The sequence below is a fragment of the Leucoraja erinacea genome, chromosome 5 (genome assembly GCF_028641065.1).
Source record: "Leucoraja erinacea ecotype New England chromosome 5, Leri_hhj_1, whole genome shotgun sequence".
Taxonomy (NCBI): Eukaryota; Metazoa; Chordata; class Chondrichthyes; order Rajiformes; family Rajidae; genus Leucoraja; species Leucoraja erinaceus.
Genome location: NC_073381.1, coordinates 53,064,246 through 53,077,440, shown reverse-complemented (window position 1 = coordinate 53,077,440; position 13,195 = coordinate 53,064,246). Strand labels below are relative to the sequence as shown.

The following is a 13,195-nucleotide window of genomic DNA, read 5'->3' as shown; positions in this document are numbered from 1 at the left end:
AGAAGCGGCAGCTGATGGTGGAGTGCGAGCGCTGTAATCCACCTTCATCAACCTGACGCTTGAGTGGCTCCTTGGGATGACCTGCTGCTGATTCTCGTGGAGCTGCTGGCGTGATTACTTGTGCACCCTGGGGTGCTGCTGGTGTGGTGACTGGTGCTTCCTGGGGAGCTGCTGAAGTGGTTAGTTGTGCACCCTTGGGTGCTGCTGGAGTGGTTAGTTGTACACCCTTGGGTGCTGCTGGTGTAGTTACTTGTGCACCCTGGGGTACTGCAGCCTCTGTACCCTCTGCTAATTCTCCCCCTTCCGATGTTGCTGCTGCCGTTGCCAGCCCCTGCTGCTTGTTGCCCCAGCCACTAGAGCCGGGCAGCAACCGCCGGACCAGGCTGCCACTGCCCTTGAAACTGCGGGCGCTGCTGGTGGCCGCCACTCCCCGCATGAACTCGCACTTCTGCCGGTTTATGACCAGCGAGTTGGGCCTGAGTCGCCTCTTGGAGCTGGAGTGATGCACGATGTCAGGCGTGAGCAAGAGCTGCCCGCTCTGCTGGAGGCCAGGTAAGTCTTCATGTTGCTGCTGGCCCCGCTGCCGCTGCTGCTGCCTTCCTCGGGGGCAGAGCTGCCCAAACCATTGGGCTCCACTTTGCACCCCCTCGCCGTCTGGCTCTTCAAGTACTTGGCCTTGTCTCACCACGGTGCTCTGCCGACCCTGCCTGTCCCCCTCCATTTGACTGCGGAAGTAGCTGGGACCTTTAGTCATGAGTCTGAGCATGATCCAACCAACGTGGACAAACACGCTTTCTCATCCACGAAGAAGCAAAGACCAGGACTTCCATGCAATCACCTGTCTGCAATCGCCTTAATCCACATTCACTATGACTTTGCCCATAACTTGGACAAAGTCATGACTAGGTTTGCGCAATTACATTCTTGGAAAATGGAACTGGAAAACATGAATTCTGGGTAAATGGCAATATATGCCAGTCTGCCACGACTGTCCGTCACCTGCATCACTACACCAGGACATCCATGAGCAATGACAGGCTGTCTGCACTCGCCTTAATGCACATTCACTATGATTTTGACCATTACTTGGACAGTGGTGACTAGGTTTGCACAGTTACATTCTCTGAAAATGGAACTGGAAAATGAGATTTATGGTTAAATGGCAATATATTGCTGGTCTGCCAAGAGTGTTGTCCAAGTCTGTGAGAGGAACCCTGAACTGTCTGCTAATCCACTCACACTTTGGGAGCCCAAACAGGGCACTGCAAGAAGAGGTAGAAGTAGGGCTACCTACATCGGTGTACTGCGGAACGACACGTTTTGACAGCATTAACAAACTGAGGATTGCCATGCTAGATAAACTGGTCTGAGGTGCTATATTCGTGGAACCAGGAATGGCATATAGGCTAAGGCCAACAAATGCCTTTGCATTAGTAGTAGGCAATATACACCCAGGAGCACCTGAATGATTATGCAGCATCATGCCAGCATGTTTGATTGTTTGGTAAACTATATGATGAATTCCGAAATTTATGTATATTATATATTTTTATGTTATGGAATCAAAATCAAGAATTATAAATTCACATTTCAAATGGTTTCACAGTTCAGTAGTACTGATTTTCAGTATTCCATAATGATATTTGAGAATACATGAGGTTGCATGCAAAACACTGATTTTCAAAAATCCGGTTTCCATTGCATAGTACGTTCCATAGCATCTAAGTGAGAAATACCAATTTCCCTTACAAAATACTGATTTTCAGCCATCAAAATACAGAAATGCACGGTGAAACTGGGCAGCTCTGCAATTATTAATCTTGACTCCACCAAAATTATTTCTGAAATATTGGTCATACATTTGGTGCAAAAATGCTCCAAAATAAGGCTCAGAGTGCAGCAGAGATCATCTAAAACCCCGGCTGCGAGGGACTTCACGCTCGTGATGTGTGCTGTGTCCACATTACTTCACATAAAAGTTTTGTAATCCTGCCATGCCAGCCCCCTTTTTGAAAAGCTTCGTACGGGGCTGATATATCCCTGGAACAAATGACTTGACAATGGAGTATCTGTCACCTTGGTGAAAGTAGGACGAGCAATCTATCTTGGCAATCAATGTGGTTAAAGACAGAAATAGAAACAGGAACAAGGGCAAATTCGAGTCAAATTTAAAGCATACAGACAAATAAAGAGAGGAATGAGTGAAAAAATTGAAACTAAAATAAAAACTAAAAACAAAAAGGGAAGAAAGAACCTGTTGGAATAAGTATTTTGAAAATGCTCCCTTTCAAAGAGGCATTCGTGCATTTATGCCATCATGATCTCTGGATGTCACAAATTTTATTTTGCAGTATAACCACTACTGCAATCTAGGAAACACCACGGTAAAAGTGCATCACACCCCGTCATTAACAACAAGGTGATAATAACCAGGTAATATTTTTCATCCACAGACAGCTACCATGCCTTAATTATTACTTATAATAATTTGCGGTAAACGGATTTTCTTAACTCATCACAGTTGTTTTGATGAAGCTGTGCCCATAATTATTGTAGGGTTGGGAATTCCAAGATTCAGGCTTAGAGACAGTGAAAGAATGGCAAAATAGTTCAATTTCAGGTGGATGGAACACCAAGAGGTCCAGGTTCATCGGACAGCTCGGAGCATCCTGCCTAAGGGCCTGTCCCACTTACACTGGAACAATGAAATTCTTACTGGCTGCAGCTTTACAGGCATATTAACTAAAACAACAAATAAATCTATATACTTTTAAAACTGTGTGTGTGCATGCACGGCATTTTGCCTTTGAAACTTATCTCCTCGAAAACCAAAAGCAAAAATGTGGTGATTTTTACAATTTCCGTAGGGATTTAACTCCTTGGTCAATTGTTTCCCCAGATTTTGAATACAATTTTTCACAAAGCTCAATTTTTAAAATATAAACGCCGCTCGCCAGCTGCTGACGTCACAATGCCCACATGGCCACCAATCTAGGCCCATCTGCATCCTGGCCTCGCCCCCCAGCCACTGCGGATTAAAGGCGCAGAAATATCGAGAAAGTTCTGCAGAACAAAGATTCTAAAGCTGCGTTCCGCTATAGCTTCTTTGTTCTACAGATCGCGGGGCAGCTACTCCTCACACGCTGAACTTCTCCTCATAAGTTCCGCTGAACTTTCTCCTCACAGCCCGACTGCGCACCCCTCACATCCCCTGCGCGCTCATTCCAGCTGTGGTTTTCCAGAGAGTCAGAACCCGGTGACGCGCGCTGGTATTTGGCTCTCTGACTCCTCCCTGTTCTGTGTTCCTCTCTGAATGAGGAGCAATTTCTGCAGATCTGGAGGACAGGAGAGAACCTGGGGAGGTGAAGAGGGGGATTGAGGGAGGGAGGGGGGGAGGGAGAAGGGGGGAGAGGGGGGGGGGGGAGGAGAGGAGGAGAGTGTGGGAACAGAGGGAGAGGAGTGGGGGGGATAGGGAATGGGGAATAGATTTACTGCCCCCCATCGCTCTCTCCCTCCCCCTCTCCCTCTCCTTCTCCATCCCCACTCTTCCCCCCCCCCCCCCCCCTCCCTCCCTCCTCTCTTCCTCCTGTCTCCTCTACCCCATCTCTCCCTCCCTCCCCATTCTTCCCCTCTCTCTCCCCCTCCTTCCTTCCACACTCTTCCCCCCCTCTCTCTCCTACCCCCTCTCCTTCCTGCCTTCCCTGCACCCCATCCCCTCCCTTCCCCCCTCTCAGCCCTCTCTCCTCCCCCTCTCTCTCACCTCTCTCTCACCCTCCCCCCCACCCCTCTCCTGCTCCCCTCCACCCCATCTCCCTCTGTCTCTTGCCCTTCTGTCTCTGCCCCTTTCTCTCTGTCTCTCCCGCATTCTCTGCCCTCACTCTCTACTCACTACCGCCCCCCCTCTCTAGATGTGCCTGTGAGTTGGGGGCTATGCGTCAGTGGATAGGGCGGTTATGGGGTAAAAGCAGCAAATGAATAATATTAATATATCATAGGGGGGTGGTTAGCATATGTGGGAGGGGGGGGGTAGTTAGTGTGTGTGACGCCGCATCCCCCCCTCCCCCGCAACCACACGTTGGGGGAACAGACCCAACGGGTCTGCACTTGGTCTAGTATACAATAAATAAATCGGTTACAATGGGTGAACTAGACAGTAGTAATGCAAGTGGTTACTGTGGAAGACCTGAGATCAGCCTTCCTGAGAGTGAATCCATTGAATGCAACTGTTACGGATAGAGTCCCTAACCTGGTCCCTCAGGACCTTTGCGTTTCAGCTGGCAGATGTATTCCCTGACATCTTTAACCTCTCACAACACCATTCTGAGGATCTCACCTGCTTTAAGAAGACCACTATTATCCCAGTGCCAAAAAAAAGTAAAGTAGCGTGCCTTAAAGCCCGCCATCTAGTGGCTCTGTCATCGACCATTGTAAAATGCTTCGAGAGTATGGTGATGGTGCACATTAACTTCAGCCTGCCAGTCAGCCTTGATACACTGCAGTTTGCTTTCTGTTGCAACAGATGAATCAGCACCTGCCCTCTGCCACTGGATCTGCAACTTGCGGCATCACCCACACTAACCACCCACACACAAACTAACTACCCCCCCTTGATATTATATTAAGATTATTAATTTGCTCCTTTTACCCCATAACCGCCCTATCCACGGACGCATAGCCCCTAACTTGCAGGCACGTCTAGAGAGGGGGGGGGGGGTGTAGAGAGTGAGGGCAGAGAGAGAATGGGGAGAGACAGAGAGGGGGAGACAGAAGGGCAAGGGACAGAGGGAGGGAGGGGGGGGGGGGGGAGGAGAGGGAGGGGGAGGGTGGGTGAGGGTGGGGGAGGATGGGGGGAGAGAGATGTGAGGAGAGAGGGGGAGAAAGGGGGAGGGTGGAGGGAAGGAGGGAGGGGAGGGGTGGGGGGGGGTGGGGGGGGGGGGGGGGGGAGGGGGGGGGGGGTGGGGGGGGGGGGGGGGGGGGGGGGGGGGGGGGGGGGGGGGGGGGGGGGGGGGGGGGAGGGGGGGGGGGGGGAGAGAGGGAGGGGGGGGGGGGGGGGGAGGGAGGGGGGGGAAGAGAGGGGGGGGTGAAGGAGAGAGAGGGGTGGCAGCTCACGGGGGGCCGAGCGATCTGAGGGCAGTGAAAAGCAGCGGGGGGACCAGCCGATCGTGGCTTCTGCAAAGGGAAGCGCACCCACCAGCGTGACAGAGCCGGGCCAGGGGGGGGACAGATGATCAGGCCACCCTGGAGAGGAGGTCGTCCCCTGTGATGGGTATAGAGGGAGGGAGGAGAGGGGAGGAGGTGAGAAGTGGAGGGGGGGGGAGAGACAGAAGCGGCTTGACTCTCTGGGAACCCACAGCTGAGTGAGCGGGCAGGGGATGGGAGGGGCGTGGCTTCACGAGCTGCGCCGGCAGTGAGGAGAAAACTTCTTTAGCGTGTGAGGCGCTGCTGACCTCGAGATCTGCAGAACAAAGATCCTATAGCGGAGCTGAGCTGTAGAGTCTTTGCTGCAGAACCTTCTTGATCTTTCTGCGCCTTTTGAAGAATGGGGAGGGGGGGGGGTGGGTGGGCTAACGTACCTCGTGGAAAACTGCGCATGTGCGTTGACAGCCCACAAGGAAAGGCATTCTGAGGTCAGCAGCTGGGCAGTCTTTATATATTTTTTTTAAATGTCAGTTTGCTGATAAATTTGAGTAAATATCTCGGGAAATAATGTAGCAATGTTACAAAATTTTGAGATTTAAAAAATCAAGTCTGTAATTTATCCCATCAGATAAAGCATAAAAAGACGTTTAATATGACACCTAATTCACTTTCATATCTCAAGTGATAAAAAAGTTATGGCCATTTTCATACTCGGAAATTAGCATCTTGTTCCCTATTGATTTTCTATGGGCATAACAAAAAAGCTGTGATCGCGTGCTGTCAAAAGGCCATAACCTTCTTAAAAATTAAGAGAACTGAATGAAATTTTCAGTTATCGTAGATTGAACCATTCTGAAACAAACATAAAATAATCTAACTTGGATGACCTGAAATTAAAGCATATAATTAGTTAGTTACCCAAGTGTAGCAAATTTCAAACTTCAATTACTAGATCTAAACATCTATCCATTTCTTAATAAATGATTAACATTTTAAAATAGCCTAAGTGTCCAAATAATATTCACCAATAATTCATGATAAAACATGATTTTTAAATCTCATTTACATCAATTTATAGGCCAAATGGAAGGAATTTAGTGTTCAATTGCTGTAAATTAAAGTCCATTTTAAATCGGCTTTCTAGTGGGATCCCGTGAACGCGCTGGTTTAGAACGTTCACATTGCGCTGGATTTGTGCCCTCAAATGCCCAGAAAAATACTGCGGGATATAAAGAGCCCAAAATTAGCTACTCGCAATAGTAACTTTGTATAAAGGGTTCTAAAGAAGCCCCTTTTAATGTAAAAATAAGGTACATACCTTTAATTGTTTGCTTTATAAAACCCTGGGGCTGCGAGAGGTCGCGGGTTTAGAGAGTGATTTTTAAACTACTATAACTATTATACAAGGCCATAAAAACTAATAATACCTTTTGCGACGGGGTCTTTCAGCGATTTTTCGTTAATGATTTACTAGGCTGAACATCTTCGATTGGAACAGCCTAGTAAAAATCGCGTTTTAAACCCGCCCCCTCTAAACAGCGCCAAAATCACACACACGGCCTGGGGCAGATTCTCAACGACGATTCAGGTAGGTTTTGCAACATACCTAAATAATGGACCAAATTTATAGAGGATTGGATTTTTGAAATCATAAGGAAAATTTCTACCAGAAGATGTAAAAAAAATCACTGCTATTGTAACCTCAGCAGCTGGGCAGAGGTCAGATTAAAAAAAAAAAGTTCAGATTGGTCAAGAATTTTAATAAAAAAGTCAGGAAAATAATGTACCAAGTGTACAGAGGAGTGGAATACTAAAATCCCAAGGAAAATCTCTACTGAAATATGTAAAAATGTTTCCGTTTCGGCGTCTGGTTTTCGAGGAGATACGTTTCACATGCAAAATGACACACACACACACACACACATCCCCACACACTCACACACACACACACACTCACACACACACACACACACACACACACACACACACACACACACACACACACACACAATACACTTGCATAATTTACAATAGCAATTTAACCTACCAATACACCTTTGGCGTGTAGATAGAAACGTCATACTAAGTACTAATTTTCTATTTTTTCTTGCTATAATTGAAATATATTTCCAAACATTTTTTAATCTTTTCCTACTTGTTTAAGATTATAGGTGGCATCAAGGCTGTGCAAGACCTTGTGGTCCAAACAGATGAAAGGCTATCTAAGGCTATGATACCGATCTCCTGTCTTCATATCACGGTTCTTGTGACATACTTGGCAAGTGACGTGGAGGTGAACAAGTGAGTGCTGCTTAAACATATCCTTGTAATGAATACCAAACTGGCCAAAAAAAATCTATTGTTACATTTACAATAGCATTATATTATCCCACATCATGTTATGTGTGGGCCCTCCCAAGTTATTTACTCATAAGTTATTTATTTGTCATATGAATTTGATATAAACCACATCAATGGAAATCTTACTTGCTACAGCTTACGATGGATTGGATGTAACAAAAATAGCAAGAATGAATCTACATCAATTATTTGTTACTCTAAGTAAACCAATGCAAAAAATAAATTACTTTGGGCAATCTTTGTAGTGTAAAGTCCATCGTGGTTCAATGCTGAGGTAGGGTTGTGGTCATGGTGGTTCAAGAATGCGGTGGTTAATGGGGAAAAAGCTCTTCTTGAACCTAGAGTTAACAGTTCTTAGGCTCCTGTTCCTTCTTCCCGATGGTAGTAGTGAGAAGAGAGCATGTTGACATTTTGACGATCTTCCTGAAGTTCTCTTTGCTGGCGAGGAGGTCCATATTCATTTTGGACTTGCGAATGTACAATGTAGACTCCTTCATCCTTGAATTTCCAAAACTGGCCATGATGCATCCAGTCAGTATACTGTCTATAGTACATTTTAGAAGTTTGATAGTGTATCTTGCGACATTCTAAATCTCATTAAACTTCCAAGGAAGTACTTAGGCCAAAAGTCCTGCACCTGTGAAAAATGAAACACAAAGTGTTTGCCATTCTCTAAGATGGTGGATTTGATATCTCTAATATCCAAAAAACCATTAGCTTCTGGTTTGAGCGCCCACAACACTATACTTCAATGCAAAATTAGTCACAATACTCCAGATGTCGTTTATTGCAATCTGAATGAGCCTTCGTCATATTTTGATACTGTGACTTCTTGTTCCATTTTTCTTCACTGGGAAAACATTATCTCGACCTGAAACGTCACCTATTCCTTCGCTCCATACTGCCTCACCCGCTGAGTTTTTACAGCATTTTTATCTACCTTCGATTTTTCCAGCATCTGCAGTTTTTTCTTAAACATCTCTGTATTTATTTTCCCTGCCAAACCCCTCTAAGAATCTTGCACATTTTAGTGTGGTTATCGAAAATGTGTCTAGAATTTCACTTTCGTGACCCATGTCTGGGAACTACTTGAAATTTGGCACAGATTTAGATACAATATAATTGAGAAGGAAGTCATAACTTGTCAGTGCCAAAAGTTGCAGATTAATTAATTAAGCTAGTTAGAAAATGAGATCGAAAAAATAAGCGCCGTCTAGAGTTCAAAGCTCATATCACCCCATGGGGAGCCTAATTCCGTGATGCTGTCTATTTAAACCATATATTATTATACTATATATATGACGTGAATATAATTATATATAATTATATTATACAAATAATATAATTAATATAATTGTGAGTGTGTATTTTGAATGAAACTGCCACAGAGGTCTGGCTCCTGAACCCGCCTAATTCATGGGTGAGGGCAGTTCCTGGGGGTTCCCCTGTTTACTGAACCCCACTGACTGCCAGTGGGCAGAGTGGGGGTCATGGCCATAGTGGGAATGGGGCAGTGCCAGGCTGGGGCAAGGCTAAGGCATCTTCCACTGAGAGGAAAATGCCTAACCCTAACTTGCTCCCCTTCAAGAGCTGCCACGGCTCCGTACGTGTGGCTGCTCAGCGCGTCCACCTCGGCCAGCATGCCCTTCTGGATCATCATGGTGTTGATGGTGGGGGGCATCACTGCCCTGCACGCCGCCAGGGCCGCCTTCAGCACCGCCATAGCGCCGGCTCCGTCAGTCCGCTTGCTGCAATACTGGCCTACCGACAGCCCGACCGACCCTTCACAGCATCCACTGGTCTACCAACAGCCCGACCGATCCTTCACAGCACTCACCGGGGCCCGACAGCCCGACCGACAGACTGATCGACTGATCGACCGACCGACCGACTTCTGACCGACCGACCCTAACCCTAGCTCTACATTTTTATTTATCATTTATTTAACAGTTCACATCATAACTTTACAAAGATAAATCAATTGTAAAACAAAATTATCAGCAAGGTTAGCATTACCTTTATTCCTTCGAAACCTTGCTATTGTTTTGATGTAATTAGGAGGCAGCCATGATCCCAGAGTGCTTGCTGCCTAGCTACCATGAAACAAAGCGTGTGATTAATCAATTGGCATCCGACGCAATGTCATACGTGCATTGATTAGATAATTATTACTTGGAAAATTGGAGGTTTTTCTCACATTTTAAAAATATGTGCAGGTTTTGTTCTTGATGAGTTTCAGGTATGATTTCTATAATATTTTTGCACAATATGTCAAATTCAGGTCGTTACTTGATTTGGGTCACGAACTTAAACGAAAAAGCAACTCGACCCACAGCCTATATTGAGAATAGAAGCCTTATATGCTTAGTAGACCTGCCATTCCAGGAGCCAGAATTATGAATATTTACAACACTTTCTCTGTAGCTGCACTCCTTTTTATAAATAAGGAAACCAAAATTATGCATTATACTCCTGACGTCTCACCAGGGCCTATATTATTTTAGTGAGCCATCTTTACTCTTGGAAAAAAAGCCAACGTGTCATCTGCCTTCCTAATCTTCTGCTGCATCTACAAATTAGCACTCAATGACATATGTACAAGGGCACCCAGGTCCCTTTGAACATTTACATTTCCCAAACACTTATCATTTAAAAAAAATTCCCGGCTTCTCTGCTGAAGTGGATAATGTCACATTTTTCTGACATTGAACATCTGCCAAGTTGTTGCCCACTCACTTAATTTTAAGTAAGTTTATTGGCCAAGTATTCACATACAAGGAATTTGCCTTGGTGCTCCGCCCACAAGTAACAACATGACATACAGTGACAGTTACGAATGACTCCGAAAACACTAAACATTAATAATAATAAGACATTAATGATAAAACACCATTGATCAAGCATGTGAACCAACAAAATACCAGATCAAAGGGAGGCTACAGATTTTTGGCTGTTGAGTAGAGCAACTACTCGTGGATAAAAACTGTTTTTATGTCTGGCTGTGGCAGCTTTGACAGTCCGGAGTTGCCTTCCAGAGGGAAGTGATTCAAAGAGTTTGTGGCCAGGGTGAGAGGGGTCAGAGATTATCTTGCCCGCTCGCTTTCTGGCCCTTGCCGTGTACAGTTCATCAATGGAGGGAAGGTTGCAGCCAATAATCTTCTCTGCTGATCGGACTATTCGCTGCAGCCTCCAGGTGTCGTGCTTGGTGGCTGAGCCAATCCTCGGAGCCTCCATGGATCCTCATCAGAGCTCACATTTCCATTGATTTTTTTTATTAACTAGAAAGTTTGCACATAAGTTAACAGGCTGTGATTTACCCTTGCATTTCATGAAGGGACAACCTGATTTGAAGGCGTAGAAATGTCAACTTAATTGGGGTCCAGGCTTATGGCATCCGATTTATGTACACCCAGTACTTTCAGTCGAACCCCCATAAATATTATTAAATTCAAACGAACCAGTCTTAGAGAAAAACATCTTTATGAGTAACCTCTCTGTAGAAATCAGATACTATTGTTCTTAAGAACACAGTCTGCCTGTTTCATTGCAGGAGGACTCTGAAGAGAGTTGCTTTGAACATTGGCAAGTAATTAGTTCCATTGATACATGTGCAACAGTATTAAATAATGTAACAACTACCAAAGCTTCAAGCCCTTTGAAACCAGCCATTGAGTGTGGGACATCCTAATTTTGTGCCATTGTAACCATGCAGAGGAAGACAATAAATAAATGTCCTCACCAGCATGATTCATTACATTACTGTGGAGGTATGGTTACTTGTCAAGTGATTTGTGTACTTTTGACATGAAAAAAAATCGATATATGGATGTTTGTAAAAATGGAATCAACTGATGCCCCCTGCACATAAAATGACAACATCCCCAAGTCTCCTCGATATATTACAGACTCCCTGCCTGAAGAAAAATTACCAGCAAAATAAATTGTCATGCCTCAATTCTCAAACGCATGTATTCTTCAATTGTGCATTCATGTTGCAAATAGATTTTCTGTAACAGTGGGAAACACAGCCATTCTTATGGTGTTTTGTTGCATGTTATTGAGTATTTAAAATAAAAAATTCCAAATACAGGTTTTTAAGCATCGCAAGCCTGATCTGCATAAATGAAGGTTCGATGAAATATAATGTAAATATTCATATGCAAGAAAGAAGTAAATGGTGTGGGTTTGCTGCTTTACTTTACCCCAAATGACGTGCTGATTTTCAGCCTTTTTAAATGTTGAAGCTCTCTGTTTCAGGGCTCCAACATTCACTTGAAGACATGTAACCAAGATGTCACATTGACAAAATAGACATCACACAGGGTGCCTTTCAATTTTGGCATCTGGTTGTGGCCACAGAGATGATCAATACTTATGGGAATTCCACCATAAATCTCCGATTTTCTTGTGCTTATTTCCAGTTTCCACATGAATTGTTATGTTGGGTCACCTCTGATACATTTAAATGGTAAATGTATACACAATGCATACTTTGGTGTGCAGTTACAGTAAATCCTTCTCTCCCTTTTTGATCAAAAAGAGACCTAACATCTTAGTTAATATTTAACTCAATTTTCCTGCTTTGGGATTGCATTTAGATGTGTGCAAATTCCTGTTTGGTGTATTTGATGTTATTTTGTTTGAAATTGTACAGTATATTTACTCCTGGTATATTTAAAGAAAACATAAGACATACTTGTCCATAGTATAAGTTTCCACATTGGTTGAACAGAGTAGAATGAGTTCAAACCCATTCCTTTGTTATGGAAGCTGTTTGGTTTTCTTTCTGGTAGAGCAGTGAGTACAATTGAAGAATGCACGAAGCCTGTGCAGGAAATCCTCCTGGGAGCACAGTTGGCATTGGGATTTCACGGGATTGCAGATTTCAGAGGAGAAGTGGTATTTGCACAGTTAGTGCAAAATGAACAGCTGACCACTTTGGTCCATATTGTTGGTAAGTAGTTTGATTAGGAGATGCTTTCTGAAGTATTTATATCATCAATGAAAAAATGTTTATCAGGCAAGAATTCCACACATATTTTAGAATACTGTATGTTTTGTTCTTCAGAACTAGGGAGTGTTTGTAATTAATTGCTTTCTAGATAAACTCATTCCCGAATGATGTTCCCAGCATTTTTACTACATTTTATCTGGTTTCCCAGTTTAGCCTTTTGTTACCTTTGACCAGGTGCTTCGGGAAAATATTGCCTGTGTTAAAGATAAGAAGCCGTGAGATCTGAATGTTCTCCCACATAATGAAGGTGCCAGCTGTTTCAGATATCTTGCCTTTTTTTGTTCATTAACACAGTAACATTATTCCAGGTCTATTATTTAATTTCCAGTCAAACATGCATTTTGTATGCATTTTCAAAAAGTCAGTCACAATTTCATCTGGGTGACACTCAATTCAGGATAAAACTACATAGTACATACCTACTTGGGACAGGGCAGATCCAGCAGACAGGTACAGTGCCCTCCACAATGTTTGGGTCAAAGATCCATCATTTATTTCTTTGCATCTGTACTCATCAATTTGAGATTTGTAATAGAAAAAATCACGTGTGGTTAAAGTGCACATTGTCAGATTTTACTAAAGGGTAGTTTTTTCATTTTGGTTTCACCATGTAGAAATTACAGCAGTGTTTATACCTAGTTCCCCCATTTCTGGGCACCATAATGTTTGGACTCATGGCTT

At 44.2% G+C, this 13,195-nt stretch overlaps 1 protein-coding gene across 1 annotated transcript in view; it reads left to right on the top strand.

The window, feature by feature from the left end:
• The window catches only part of LOC129697658 (uncharacterized), a 141,216-nt gene that overhangs the window by 38,711 nt on the left and 89,310 nt on the right, over positions 1-13,195 (top strand). The window contains exons 5-6 of the mRNA XM_055636369.1: positions 7,304-7,440; positions 12,294-12,454. Coding sequence (XP_055492344.1) covers positions 7,304-7,440; positions 12,294-12,454 — 298 coding nt within the window. The remainder of the gene's footprint in view (positions 1-7,303; positions 7,441-12,293; positions 12,455-13,195) is intronic.